General features: G+C 41.4%; 1 protein-coding gene across 1 annotated transcript in view; it reads left to right on the forward strand.

The window, feature by feature from the left end:
- NEK8 (NIMA related kinase 8) overlaps window positions 1–15,528 on the forward strand; it is an 806,012-nt gene that overhangs the window by 656,966 nt on the left and 133,518 nt on the right. Inside the window, exon 13 of the mRNA XM_044054419.1 lies at window positions 4,638–4,796. Coding sequence (XP_043910354.1) covers window positions 4,638–4,796 — 159 coding nt within the window. The remainder of the gene's footprint in view (window positions 1–4,637; window positions 4,797–15,528) is intronic.

A 15,528-nucleotide genomic window follows, 5' to 3' on the forward strand; every position in this document is an offset into this window, starting at 1 on the left:
TCAAGCATTTTCCGTTTGAGTGTTGGAAATGTTTTCACTGGCATAGTGACTCTGTTAGCTTTATTAGCAGAAAAATAAGAAGCAGAGTCCCCTTCTGTTTGATAGTTCACTTATTGTTGGACAAATATTTGTATTCCCTCCTTGGTATGTTCTGCATCAAAAAATGACTTTGACCCTCCATGAAAAAAAATATTCTGAGGATAGCTGGATTCAGCAGCTTGAATCTCACACCTGCTTCCCAGCTTTTCCTGATTGCTGGAATAAATTTGCTACTTTTCTGCCTAGTGTACAGTGAGTAATCATTTTACACAAACACTTTACTGTTCCCCAACTTTTAGTACTTTGTCCTCCTTCCATAGTTTTGTCAGAATCAACTCTTTCTGGTGGTAATATTGCATCTTTACTATTAAAGGTCTTGGCTGCTTTCTCAATGCCAAGCTTGAAGCATACACATGATGTGCCCTTTCAACTAACTACTACTGCTGTAGAGTACCAGTCCAGTTGCTTATTTGTGTTTTCATAAAATTAATAGTCTGTTCCTTCCATTTCCAATGGTACAGCAGAAAATCTCAGATTTTCTCTATGTGCTCTGTTTTCTAGTTCTAGCATTTTTTTTGAAACATCTCTTCTTAAAACAGTTTCATACTCAGCCAGCCTTTTCTTCATTTCAGCTTCTGATTTTTACAGTTTTATCAGCTCATCTGAATATCTTTTTAAAGCTTCTTCCATTTTCCATTGCTCTTTGAGTTGATATACTCTGTCAGTGTATCCTTTATGTTAATTAGCCCTGAGCACATTTGACTTAGTTTTTCCTCCAGATTACTGGAAGTCATGTCTTGAGTCATAGCTGGAGCTTGAACTGCTTTTTGCTGAACAGCTGCAAGATTCTTCCCAGCCAGTATTTTCTCCTCACCTTTTGTTTTTAATGTCTTTCAGGTTCTCTAAATTTCTTTGGCATCTAGGCAGTGCACTTACTAGTAACTGAAATTTACAAAAAAGGACATTCACTGGTAATTTTTTCTGAGTTTCTTTTATACACTGGGAGAATTGAAATTAAGATGCTACTTAGTGGGCGGCCATCTGGGAAGTCCCCTGAACTATGTGTGTGTGTATTTATTCCCTTAGTACTGACAATTCAGGGCAGCAATAGTAAGGACTGAGTGCATAGTATACATGCTGAATAAGTCTAGACCACCTTATTAAATTCATATTTCCTGTGCAGACAGTATAGCTATCAGGGAAGTTTTCATAAAAGAATATTTTTCTGTGTATGAACTTCACCACAGCTTTCATACCACATCATATACAGGAAGCTGTGCCCTACTGTGCCACTTCTACTTAGCATAATCAACTCTGAGGTTATGGCAGCTTAAAATAGAAAGAGAAAAAAAGTCCCTTGCAATGACCCTCATCCTCCTATGAGATGCATGCTAAACAATGAACCCTGTTCTGATGAAATGGGAAGAGTTGAACTATTTTCATTGACTCCTGTGCTACACTGAAAAAAATCTCAATTTTATTTAGTGAGCTTGAATAGCTGCGGGCATAACAAAGTTGTTCCTTGCCCCCCAGTGCTGAGCAGTCTCAGAGATGGTATATTTTTATGTTAAACTAACATTTTGTATTGCTGCTTTTATACTTTTGATAGTCTTTTTTAATTAGTTTTTATTTCTTTATACTAAGATCCTCATCCTGCTGTTCAGTTTTCACCTTAACCATGTTTTGCAATTAGGTTAAATGAGTGACAGCAGCATGTCCTACTTCTATGCTAAACAAATAGCTAGATAAAGATTAAGTATTACAGGTAACTAGGCATCTTAAATCTACATTAATTTACTTTAACCACAAGGTTTTGCTACTTTGAGAGCATTCGTATGTGATATGTCTAGCTCCATATAGCTTACATCATTCCTGTTTGCTTATTTTGACTTATAACCATCTTAGCATGTAGCAGTTCAATCATTCATCTTCATTTTAAACAAATCATAAAAAAATGTAGGAAAGCAATTAAAACAGAATTAAGACACCACTGTGCCTACACCACATTAAAGCCAAAATAAATAAACCAAAGTCATTAGCACTTTATTTGAAGGGGTATTTCAGAGCTACAGAGTTAAGACTCCTGTACATAACACAAGAAGAAAACTATAATTCAATGTGGAAAGGGATGACCATGAAACACGGGGGGGGGGCTTAAGAAACAAGGAGAGACCGGGATTTTGGATGCAGGCCTTTAAGGAGAATAACAATAATCATGCAGAATATTATATCCATAAAGTAGTAGAAAGTATTCTAAGAACTAAATCAACACTGGAATGGAGAAAGGAGATGCTGTGGATAGGGATGACTGCAATTAGGGATACACACAATAGGCAAGAGGGGGCTGGAATTTATTGGTGAGAACTGGCAAAGGAATCAAGGTATTGGGAGCAAATAACTAGAGAGAGAAAGATGGTAGAATGGGAAGACACCAAGAATTTCTTTGGACTGCAGGTTAGAGATTGCCTTCCCTGTCAGGGATTGATATCAGAGTATAGGCAAAGAGAAAGAAATAGGAGGATCCTAAATGAAACATTAGCACTGGTAGAGTTTTAATAAAATCTAGAACAGAAGCTGCCATTACAAAAGGAATAATTAGTAGAGCATGTAAAATATTGCATGATAACTATAAGAATCAATCAGAGGAGGTTAGAAAGGATTGGGAAGAGAGATTAGATAAGCAGTGGGAGGATATAGTATGTATTCCAAATACGCAATAAAATCTAGAAGATTTAGGATTTTTGCCTGGAAATGTTTACATAGATATTTTTATATCCCAAGTAGACTCCAAAGAATTTTTCCTCAGGCAGACAGCAAATGTTGGAAGTGTGACAGGAAAGAAAGCGGTAATTGGGGAACATATTTTCTGGGAGTGCAGTGAATTGACAGACTTTAAGGATTCCTTGTGGGGTGCACTGTCAGAGATGCTGGGTGGGCAGATTGGGCTGATGAGGAAGATGATTTTTCTGGGCTATGATACAGAATCAGAATTGCTAGGCATGGTAAGATCTTGCTTTGTCTTATAATGGTGACTGCCAAAAAAGGAATTACTAGAACATGGAAATCAAATTCTAAACCAACTATACTAAAAGTAGTGAATATAGTAACAGAGATAAAACAACTGGAATTGAGATCTTTAGAAAAGGGTAGGAACAAACTACATAGGAAAAAAATGGGAAATGTGGGAATAATACATACAAGGGAGGAATGAGGTTTAAAAGGCGGCGATACTTAAATGATCTATGTAATGTTTGAAAAAGACTGGGTAGATTATAAGTGATGTAGAATATTTGCAACTGGGAGTGTGTCAGTATGGAAAGTGATGTAAAATGCTTGCAATTTGGATTGCGTCGATGTGGTTTGTTTTCATTTGTATAAATGTGTGATTGCCTGTGTTGTAAGTGATGGTTTAATAAAGATGTATCTTGTTTAAAAAAAAAGGCAGGAATTGAATAGTGTATGTAATGTTGCTTAGGTTATATGACATGCAGTGGTTTACTATCAAAATATTGAAAGCCCTATCAATTATTGTTCACATCTCCGAACCAGAACAACGAACAATGGCAAGCTGACTGCTCAGAATGTCGATTCATTCAGAAGGCAAGAATCGACATTCACTAATGACTAGGCCACTCACCAGCAGAAAAATAAACCATTTACAATGCATACATATTTCTACTGTTTTGCAGGGCAGCAAGCCCCCTGCCCACCCCATGTGGGGGACTGCACCCCCCACACCCCCTGCTAATTATATATTCCAACAACAAGAGCACAATACAGTGAGGAAAAGGGCAATTTTCCCGATCCCCACTGTAGTACAATCCAATTCAAAACGCCTATGCTCAAAACTGCAAACACAAGCTCCATGTCGACGTTTCAGAGTTGACAGAATTTGCGTTCCTAGTTTTGCCTTTTTGCACCTGTCTGTTCTACCTTCTGACAGACAGTAAGGTGCATTTAATTATTTTGATAGTAAACTGTATATTGCAATATATGTGAAGTAAAAATGTTTGTTAATTATAGTGTAATTACTTTTATATGAATGTAAATTTGCCTATGTCACAAGTGATAATTCAATAAAGGTGTTGGAAAAAAATCATTAACGCTTTAGTGAAATATACAGGTTAAAAGATGATTTGTTTATTTTTAGAGGGGCCCTGGACTGACTCAGGATGTGCAGCATTCACTACATCCAGTCCCCTGTGATGGAGTATAGCAAAGAATTTTCTGCAGTATTACTGGGGACTTCTTTTAATATTTCTCACATGGAAAGATTTAGTACATCAACACTAGTAAATATGACCACATAAGAAGCCAAGTCACTGTGCACTGCTCATCTTATTTCCAGAAATTTACAGTATTGAAAAGGGTAAGCAACAGATCATGAAGCCAGCCGTGTGGTATTCTTTATCTTAGAGATGACCAGAATAAAAGGGTGAACAGGTCATTTTAGCATGAAAGCATTTGCTTCCCTGAAGATAATTTCTAGAATTTTAAAACAAATTGTGCTTTCACTTATGCAGAACATATAAATCAAAACTGTCTGTTGCAGTTTCACAGTTTCACATTAGTGTGTTTCATTTTGCTCTGTTCAACAGAATCTGGGCAGTGTTACACCTTTGGCAGCAACCAGCATGGTCAACTTGGCACAAATACTCGTCGTAACAGCCGTGTGCCTTATGAGGTATCAAGACTGAGTGGAGTAAAGATAACAATGGTAGCTTGTGGCGATGCTTTTACAGTGGCCATTGGAGCAGGTAAGCTTTCTTATTGGAAAATTATTAGGCAAATGTTTTCTTCTATATATCTTCACATATTTATAGAGAAGAGTGGTTCTACTTCACTAGCAAATTATCTTTTGATCTGATGAAGCTTTGACAAGGGCAAAAGTGCTTATTTCTTGTTTTCACTTAATAAACTGTGGTTTAAACAAACAATTCCAGCTTGAATCCCATTTCTGTATCTTTAATAAGAATGGAAAGTGATCGCTGACACAGATCTTAACATAAAAGTTGTAAAAACTGCCTTATTTCAGCAAGTTGTACGCCAATATCAAGAGCAGTTGTTTTCGTACAACTAGTTTTCCCTTGTTAATTTACACACGCACACATACACACACACACACATATATATATATATATATATATATATATATATATATATATATATATATATATATATATATATATAGGTCCCCTTCACATGGTCGACATTTCAAAACACCGAATTTCATATGGCCGAGACCATATGATGGACGTTTGAAATGCCGATAATGTGGATCCGGCATCACCGTACAGTGCAGAATGGAAATATTTCCATTCTACACTGCAGTGCGATCTCAGAGTTGATCTATTTAAGTTAATGGAGGGGTGTGGGGGTGCAGGGGGGGCTTGCCCCCCTGCTTGCAGTGTTTAGGTAAGTGTTTGTTGTTTTTTTACTTTTGTTTGTTATATGTTTGACATTTCAAATGTCGATCATATGGTCTAGGCCATATGAAATTCGCCATTTAAGTGTCAAACATATGAAGTAGATCCATATATATACATATATATATATATATATATATATATATATATATATACACACACACACACACACACACACACACACACACACACACACACACACACACCCAATGGATATAAAAAGTTTACATACCCCTATTAAAATGCCAGGTTTTTGTGATATAAAAAATGAGACCACAATAAATCATTTCAAAACTTTTCCCACCTTTAATGTGACCTATAACCTGTGCAATTCAATTGAAAAACAAATCTGTTAGGGGAAAAAATATAAAAAAAAATGTACAATACACTGGTTGCATAACTAATACTTTGTTGAAGCATCTTTTGATTTAATTACAGCATGCTGTCTTCTTGGGTTCACACCAGCCATCAATTAAAGAGACTCTGATTAACCCCAAATAAAGTTCAGCTATCCTAGTAGGATTTTCCTGGCATTTACTCAGTTGCCTGCTACAGCTAAAGCCATGGTTCACAGAGAGCTTAAAAAGCATCAAAGGGATCTCATTGTTGAAAAGTATCAGTCAGGAGTAGGGTACAAAAAAATTTCCACAGCATTGGATATACCATGGAACACATTGAAGACAGTCATCAAAAAATGGAGAAAATATGGGACAAAAGTGGCGTTGCAAAGAACTGGACGTCTCACCAAAATTGATGAAAAGACCGACGAAAACTAGTCAGGAGGCTGCCAAGTGACCTACAGCAACACTGAAGGAGCTGCAGGAATTTCTGTTAAGTACTGGTTGTGTACTACATGTGACAACAATCTCCCATATTGTCCATATGTCGGGACTATGGGGTAGGGTTGCAAGATGGAAGTCCTTTCTTACACAGAAAAACATCCAGGCCCGGCTAAAATTTGCAAAACAATACATCAAGTCCCCCAAAGGCATGTGGGAAAATGTGCTATGGCCTGATGAGACCAAGAATGAACTTTTTGGCCACAATTCCAAAAGGTAAATTTGGCACAAAAACAACACTTCACATCACCAAAAGAACACCATCCCCACGGTGAAGCATGGTGGCAGTATCATGCTTTGTGGTTTCTTTTTTTCAGCTGGAACTGGGGCTTTAGTCAAGGTGGAGGGAATTATGAAAAGTTCTAAATACCAGTCAATTTTGGCACAAAACCTTCAGGCTTCTGCTAGAAAGCTGAAGATGAAGAGGAATTTCACCTTTCAACACGACAGTGACCCCAAGCATACATCCAGATCAACAAAAGAATGGCTTCATCAGAAAAAAATTAAACTTTTGGAATGGCCCAGCCAGAGCCCAAACCTAAATCCAATAGAAAATCTGTGGGGTGACCTGAAGAGGGCTGTGCACAAAAGATGCTCTCGCAGTCTGACAGATTTGGAGTGCTTTTACAAGGAAGAGTGCAAATATTGCCAAGTCAAGATGTGCCATGTTGATAGACTCCTACCCAAAAAGACTGAATGCTGTAATTAAATCAAAAGGTGCTTCAACAAAGTATTAGTTTACAGGTGTGCACACTTATGCAATCAGCTTATTGCATTTTTTTATTTTTTATAATTTTTCCCTAGCATATTTGTTTGTTTTTCAATTGAATTGTACAGGTTATAGGTCACATTAAATGTGAGAAAAGTTTTGAAATTATTTATTGTGGTCTCATTTTTTTATATCACAAAAACCTGGCATTTTAACAGGGGTGTGTAAACCTTTTATATCCACTGTGTGTGTGTGTGTGTATGTATATATATATATATATATATATATATATATATATATATATATATATATATATATATATATACATACACACACACACACATGCATACATATATTTATATATATATTATATACTGTATGTGTGTATACATATATATATGTGTGTGTGTGTGTGTGTGTGTGTGTGTATATATATATATATATATATATATATATATATATATATATATATATATATATATATGGATCTACCTGACTACATCGACAGTTCAGAAGAGCGAAAACGACTTCACTGACACCACATAATCGACAGTTCACAAACACGACACCTCATACACTCGACACATCATAACAACAACAATCAACAAACAAAACAAATCCCCTGTCCAAAAACCACACACACAACACAAGCACACCAAAATCCTTACAAACCAACACTAACCCTTACATACACAACTATTTACAACCCTAACCGAAACCCTAACCCTAAGGTCCGTCACTATCGCACACTCACCTAACCCGCGCCCTAACCCTAACTCACTTAACCCGCCCCTAACCCAAAAATATCACTACTGCACCCTTACCTAACCCGCGCCCTAACCCTAACTCACTTATCCCACCCCTATCCCTACAGACCGTCAACATCGCACACTTACCTTACTCGCACCCTAACGTCCGTCACTACCGCATACTTACACATCCTTTCCCCATCTCAGTGTTCTCAGCGTCGGTGTTTTCCTCCGTCGGTCTTCTAACTTGTCGATCTTCTGGCGTCGGTGAAGTCGTTTTCGCTCTTCTGAACTGTCGATGTAGTCAGGTAGATCCATATATATATATATATATATATATATATATATATATATATATATATATATAGGTCCTATTTAAGTGATCGAAGTTTAGAACTTCGAATTTCATATGGCCGAAACGCTATGATCGAATTTTTAAAACTTCAAACACTTAAACGGAGATCTCCATACAGCGCGGAATGGGAATATTCCCTTTTCCACGATGTAGTGCGATCTCGGAGTTGGTATACTTTAGTAGCGGCGGGTGTAGGGAGTGCAGGGGGGCTTGCATATATGTGTTTTAATTTGTTTTTTTTTTTCTTTTTTTAATGTTCGAAGTTACAAAACTGATCATATGATTCTGACCATATGAGTTCAAAGTTTTGTAATTTCTATAATTCAGTGTAGATCCATATATATATATATATATATATATATATATATATATATATATATATATATATATATTTTTTTTTATATAGATATAGTTATACATATTTTATATATATATATATATATATAGGTTCATAGGTTGGTACTAGGCTATCGGCCCTAGGGCCTATACAAGCCTAGCCATAACAATTTCCTGGCTATTTCTTCCCACAGTATTTACTTCCCTGGACCACAGTCTAGCAGGGCAACTGACGTGATCCCTGGGGTGAATTTCCTATCTCCTATCCAATCATCAAGGTTCCTTTTGAAGAGGGCCAAAGAGGCACTAAGCTTGACATGCATGGGCAGTCTGTTCCAGAGTCTGGGGAGTCTCTGGGTCAGGTACCCATCCCTCCAGCATGTTTTGTTCATTGTGATGACACAGTTTAGATCCCTGGAGAGTGTGTCTCTGAGGGATTGGGATTTCTTTAAGTGTAGCATGTCCAGCAGCTCTGGGTTTGACCAAATATATATATATATATATATTTATGTGTGTATATATATATATATATATATATATATATATATATATATATATATATATATTCAGTAGACCGAATTACTTGGCTAACACCACAAATAAAACAAACTGGAGCAAATAAAACCCACCCCAAGTGGGGATCTTTGCCTCCCACACCCCCTCTTAAAGAGATATACCAACTCCGAGATCGCACTATATTGTGAAAAAGGGCAAAGTTCATCTGGCTCTTTTCTCATGTTAAAATTATTCTGAACGTTCGTTAAAGTGATTGTTCGGTGTTGTTCTCTGGATCATATGCAATTTAGTGTTATGGTAATTTGAGCTATTGAAGTAAACCCATATACATATATATATATATATATATATATATATATATATATATATATATATATATATATATATATATATATATATATATATATAATGTTAAGTTGTCTATCTCGCCTTCATTCTTGCTGGATGGGTTCGGAGCCGACCTCTGCTCCGACTCGGCCACTCTAAAAGCTCGAGAGTTGGTTCCACCGGCTCGAGGCTCCCCTTATATCCCACAATGCTAGGCGAGAGTTACCTCAGATCTCGTTTGCCGCTACAGCTTCGTGGTTGGTTGCTTCTACCGGTTCCTGGTGAGTGTTAGCTTTTTATACAAAAAGTTATTCTTTTTTTCCCCTTTTAACTTTAATTCTTCTCAATTTAGTGTAGGATATAGTTCTTTATCCCCGACCCTATTTTTCCCCGTTTTCTTATTAAAAGAACCGTTGGTTCTTCCCCGTGGGCCTTTGGCCTTCCCTTCAACCTAGGGTGTGTTTGTTTAGTTACTTTAACTTTTTGTGCTTAATTTCTAGTATTTTTACTAAAATTGTAAATTATTTTTAGTATTAATAATTTTTCTGACAGGGTATAACTGTGTGTTTGGTGTGTGTTAGTGTACTCCTGTCAGTTAGGATAATGTCAAAGGAAGCAAAGGTATCTGGATTCAAGAAGTGTGATGCGTGCTGTCAGAAAATGTCTCTGACAGACGCTCACACTTCTTGTGTCTATTGTCTTGGGCCTTTGCACCTGCAGGACTCCTGTGCTGTGTGTCATGGCTTCAGCCCCAGGGTCCTGCAGGAGAGAAAGAACAAGTTAATTTTGAGAGGCTTGTTAAAACCAGAGGATTCCCTGTCAGTTCCAACAGGGAAGCCCTCTAAGGCATCGAGGTCTTCGGCTCCGGCTTCTGAGCCGAGACCTCAGGTTGTTCAACCTTTGCCTTTATCGGCTCCGGCTGGAGCCGATAAGACTCAGTCCACAGTTTCTGTGGCTTCCCCGGCCCCGGGCGGGCCCCAGGTTATCGACGTACCCGTGTCGGCTCCGACAAGATCTTCGGAGCCGACAACCAGAAAGAGGTCTAGGTCACCTTCTCTTGGCTCCGTTCATTCGGCTCCAGGATCTCCCCTGCTGTCTGAACGGAGCCATAGGTCTCATTCCTCTAGGTCATCGAGGCTTTCCGATCATGACCTTCAGAGGGTGGTGAGTCGACTACTTAAGTCCGAGGCACTAGCCCAGATGCTTCAGAGCCCGACTCATCAGTCGGTGCCTGCCCCGGTCCATCAACTCTTTCCTCCTTCGACTCTTTTGAGTTCGGAGCCGGGTCGTGTCGGAACCGAGACTGTGGTCACCGAGCCGAGACAATTGTCTTCGGCTCCGACGTCGGCTCCGTTTTCTTCCATGGAAGAATCTCGGCGCCGGACCTCCCTCGTCGGCTCCGAGGGGGTGAGTGGCATCGGACCCTTGTCCGACCCCCCTCTCCCTCTCGGTGCTTCCGCGCTGGTGAGTTCGGCTCCGACATCGGCCTCAGAGCCATCACTGTCGGTGCCGAGCGGGTCCTTAGCTCCTCGGAGCGGGGACCTCTGGCTCTGCCTGACAGGGGTGCATTCGAGGTCATGCGGAGTGTGTTAGAGCCTGGCTCTACTCCACAGTCGGCTCCGTCAGCCCCTCCCTCTATGCTGCCTCAGGGTAAGTCGACTCACTCCCTCATCCCGGACCGCAGAGAGCCAGCTCCTCAGGAGCCCCTTTGGGATTTCATCCTCTTCCGGGGCCTCTCCTGATTTGGCAGAAGAGCCTGCTCGGAAGAGGAAGTGCAAGAGGAAGCACATTGACTCACCTGGGTCTATCACGTCGGACACAGATCTGGATGATTCTGAGGGTTCCCCCCGTTCCCCTTCTGAAGATGTCTCATTTGCAGACATTCTGGAGATCCTTAAACAGAGGGGAAATTGGCCAGCCCTCAACCCTTCGGAGGACGAATCTGTGTATCTTGAGGCGTTTGGCTCTCGTCCTTCCACCTCCTGGGTGTCTCCTTCGACCCCTCATGCAGGTGGTTGCTAAGAAGGCATGGACGGCTCCTGATTCAGTGGACCCCACTCCCAGGAGACCCTCCAAATTCATCACAGCTCCATCAGACAAGCAATTTTTATCAAAAGGAGTTTCTGTGGATGCTATGGTGGTAGCTGCCGCCACAAAGAAGGAACTGGCTGATCCTTCAGTGCCTGTCCATCCACCTAACAAGGAATCTAGGTCCATGGATAGGTGCGGAAGCGGATGTTCTCCTCAGCGACATTTACCATGCGTTCGCTGAATTACCTGTGCCATTTCACTCGTCTTCAAAGGGACTTGATCAAGGAAGCGAGTGAAATGTTGAAGGACCCTACAGCTGCGGGTTTCCAAGAGAAAATGAACACGCAGCTGGCTATCCTTAATTCCATTTCCAACTCCTCCATGCGCCTCTCTTATGCGGCCGATGGAGCGAGCAGAGCCGCAGGAACAGGGGTAGCCTTACGTAGACACGCCTGGATGCGGCTATGCAACTTTGCAGAACCTTTCAAGACGTCTTTCACGAATTCCCCTTTTGATGGATCATCTCTTTTTGGTCCTCAAGTGAAAGAAACCCTGACTAGGTGCGAGACTGATGGCAAGACCCTTTCTGCCGTCGGAGTCCGTTTTTCGACTCCTTCTAGGCCTTACCCCAAAGGCCAGAAGGGTGGGAAGATGTGGTTCCGTAAACAATCTCAAGGGACTTCGCCTGACGCACAGAGTCGTTTTCCTACCAGAGGCAGAGGTGGGAATAACAATGGTAGACGTCGCCCTAGGGGCAGAAGGGGTCCGCAGAACCAGGGCAATCGGGAAGCCTTTCCTGACAAGCCCTTTCAGCATCCCTGAGGTGTTGCCCGACTGCCCATCTTCGGAGGCAGTCGGGGGAAGATTGTCACTGTACCCAGAAGCCTGGCTATCCCTGACTCAAGACAAATGGGTACAGTCCATCATTTCCGAAGGCTATTCTATCCCCTTTCTTCGCTTTCCAAATCAGTCAAAAAAATCCCTTCCAGATGTTCCACCCGCTCAAAGGGATATAGCAGCTTTGGAAATTTCAAAACTGCTTGCAAAAAGAGCAATTCAGCCAGTGTTAGCAGACCAACAAGGATCCGGAATCTACTCAAGGTTCTTTTTGGTTCCAAAGAAAACAGGGGACTGGAGACCAATTTTGGATCTCAGTATCTTGAACAGATCAGTCAAGAAAACAAGATTTCGGATGGTCACGCTGCAATCCATTCTTCCCCTATTGGGGAAAGGAAACTGGATGTGCTCTATAGACCTTCAGGACGCGTACTATCACATAAAAATGAACAGACGCTCCAGAAGATTCCTCCGCTTCAGGCTGGGAACCAGTCATTTTCAATTCAGGGCCCTGCCCTTTGGTCTCACCACTGCCCCCCCGGGTGTTTACCAAATGCATGGCAGTGGTAGCTTCTCACCTGAGACGACAAGGATTCCAGGTGTTTCCATATTTGGACGACTGGCTTCTCACAGCTCCCACCAAGCATCTCCTTCTGATGGCCAGAGATTATACTTTTCGCGTTTGTCAAAAACTGGGTATTTCAATAAATTGCGAAAAGTCTGTTTTGTCGCCTTGTCGTACTATTACCTACATAGGCGCAAATTTAGATACTGTAAACATGTCTGCAACGTTAACGAACCAAAGGATATCAGACATTCACAAATTGGTGTCACTTCTTCTCAACAACAACAGAGCCAAAGCCAGGTTAGTTCTAAAGGTGTTGGGAATCATGGCAGCGGCCATACCTCTCCTCCCATTGGCCAGATACCACATGCGAATCCTTCAGTGGATGCTTTTTTCTCAGTGGTCATACCAGGAACTTCCAATGTCTCACACCATTATGATCACGCAAGCGTGCAAAAGCATCTCCTGTGGTGAATGTCTTCCCCAGCTCCTGTCGGAAGACCATTTGTTCCACCTCCTCCGGTTGCTACTCTGACAACGGATGCCTCCCTGATCGGGTGGGGGCATTATCAGGGCAGGACAGTCCAGGGCACATGGCAACCAAACGAATGCCACTTGCACATAAATGTTCTGGAGATGAGAGCAGTGCTTTTAGCGTTGCAAGCCCTTCAAGACTCTCTTCCCTTGGGAACAATTGCAATCCAGACAGACAATATGTCTGTAGTGTGGTACATCAACAAACAAGGCGGAACCAGATCATACCCCCTGTGTCGAGAAGCACTCAGACTGTGGCAATGGGCGATTTCTTCTCAACGTTTTCTGATAGCAACGCACATCCCCGGGAAGTCCAATCACATTGCGGACAAGTTGAGCAGAGCTATACTCATGCCTCACGAGTGGTCTCTGAAAGACTCTGTAGTGAGAGAGATATTTCTCAATTGGGGTCAGCCTTGCTGCGATCTTTTTGCTACTCCCCAAAACAGCAAGTGCAGAGAATACTTCACTCTATTCCCTTTACCAGGCCAACCCAGCAGAGACGCTCTAGTCCAAGTTTGGCCCTGGGGACTTCTGTATGCATTTCCTCCTTTCCCTCTGATCTCTCAAGTAGTACAGAAAGCTATCGCTCAGAAGGCCTCATTGATCCTCATTGCTCCTTACTGGCCTCGACAAGTGTGGTTCCCCTTTCTACATCGTTTTCTCTTGGAGCGACCGTGGCATCTGGACCTAGTTCCAGATCTTTTGATCCACCAGTCGGGTCAGTTTCATCGCTCCCTCCCTCTCTGAACCTCACTGCTTGGTTCCTCCAGTTCCAACCGTAGCCAGGCTTCCTCAATTATCTCACTCGGTTAGAGATATATTGATAGCTTCCCATAAATCTTCCACTCGAAAGATTTATTTGAGTAAGTGGAAACGCTTCTCATATTGGGCACAAGGAAAGGACATAGATCCTTTCACCGCTTCCATCCAACTAGTCCTTGATTTTCTAGCTGAACTCTTCCATGCAGGTTCATCTCCATCTACTCTTAAGGTTCAATTGGCAGCTATTTCTAATTTTCATGTGGGCATTTCTGAATCTGCCCTGATGTCCCACAAACTTTGCAAAGCCTTTTTGAAAGGAGTTTTTCTTCTCAGACCTCCTATAAGAAATCCTCCTTCTCCTTGGGACCTAAATTTAGTTCTTGCTTCTTTGATTCTTTCCCCTTTCGAACCTGCAGCTTCATGTTCCTTGAAATTATTATCATGGAAAACTCTCTTTCTGGTGGCTATTACATCAGCTAGAAGAATTTCAGAGCTTCAAGCACTCAGTTGTCGTTCTCCTTATCTTTTGTTCCATAAGGACAGAGTTTCCTTACGAACTAACCCGTCCTTTTTGCCTAAGGTGGTTTCAACATCAAATCTAAACCAAAGCATTGACCTCCCTGTCTTTTCCCAGAGTATTCAAATAGGTCTGAACAAAAATTACACTGCCTGGATGTTCATCGTCAATTAAGGTACTACTTGGACAGGACGAAACAATTCAGAAAATCTGATCAGCTGTTTGTCTCCTATGCGGAAAGCAGAAAAGGACTTCCAGTTTCAAAGGTATCATTATCTAGATGGCTAACATCTCTGATTACCCTTGTTTATGAGATTAGACACCAAAAACTGCCTAATAAACCTAAAGCCCATTCCACCAGAGCTTTGGCTACTTCTTTAGCCTTCCAAGACAGACTGCCTATTGACACCATTTGTGCAGCGGCTACTTGGGCTACTCCTCACACTTTTATTTCCCATTATAAGCTGGATTTAGCTTCTAGGCTTAGAGCTAATTTTGGTTCCACTGTTCTCAGGAGTCTGTTCCGTTAGGCCACCCGGGACAAGGTGCTAGGACGGTCCCATCCAGCAAGAATGAAGGCGAGATAGACAACTTAACATATAGAAGTTATGTTCTTACCATAACGTTCCATGTTAGTTGTCTTCTTCTCGCCTTCTTCTTGGCCCCACCCTCCTTCCCCTGGCCTGGACAGACCTAGAGGAGTTGTGATCGTGACCTCTCTTTCTACCACCTCTTTCTTAGTCATATGCTATTATGCATATTTCTTGTTTCAGGATATAGGTCATCCCTTTTCTTCCTGCTGTTAGAGGTGGATTCTGTTTTACAGTTATACTGTTATTGATATAAGCTGGGTTAGCTTACAAACGAGATCTGAGGTAACTCTCGCCTAGCATTGTGGGATATAAGGGGAGCCTCGAGCCGGTGGAACCAACTCTCGAGCTTTTAGAGTGGCCGAGTCGGAGCCGAGGTCGGCTCCGAACCCA

This window comes from Protopterus annectens, chromosome 13.part0 (assembly GCF_019279795.1).
Source record: "Protopterus annectens isolate FY-2018-M chromosome 13.part0, PAN1.0, whole genome shotgun sequence".
Classification (NCBI taxonomy): Eukaryota; Metazoa; Chordata; order Ceratodontiformes; family Protopteridae; genus Protopterus; species Protopterus annectens.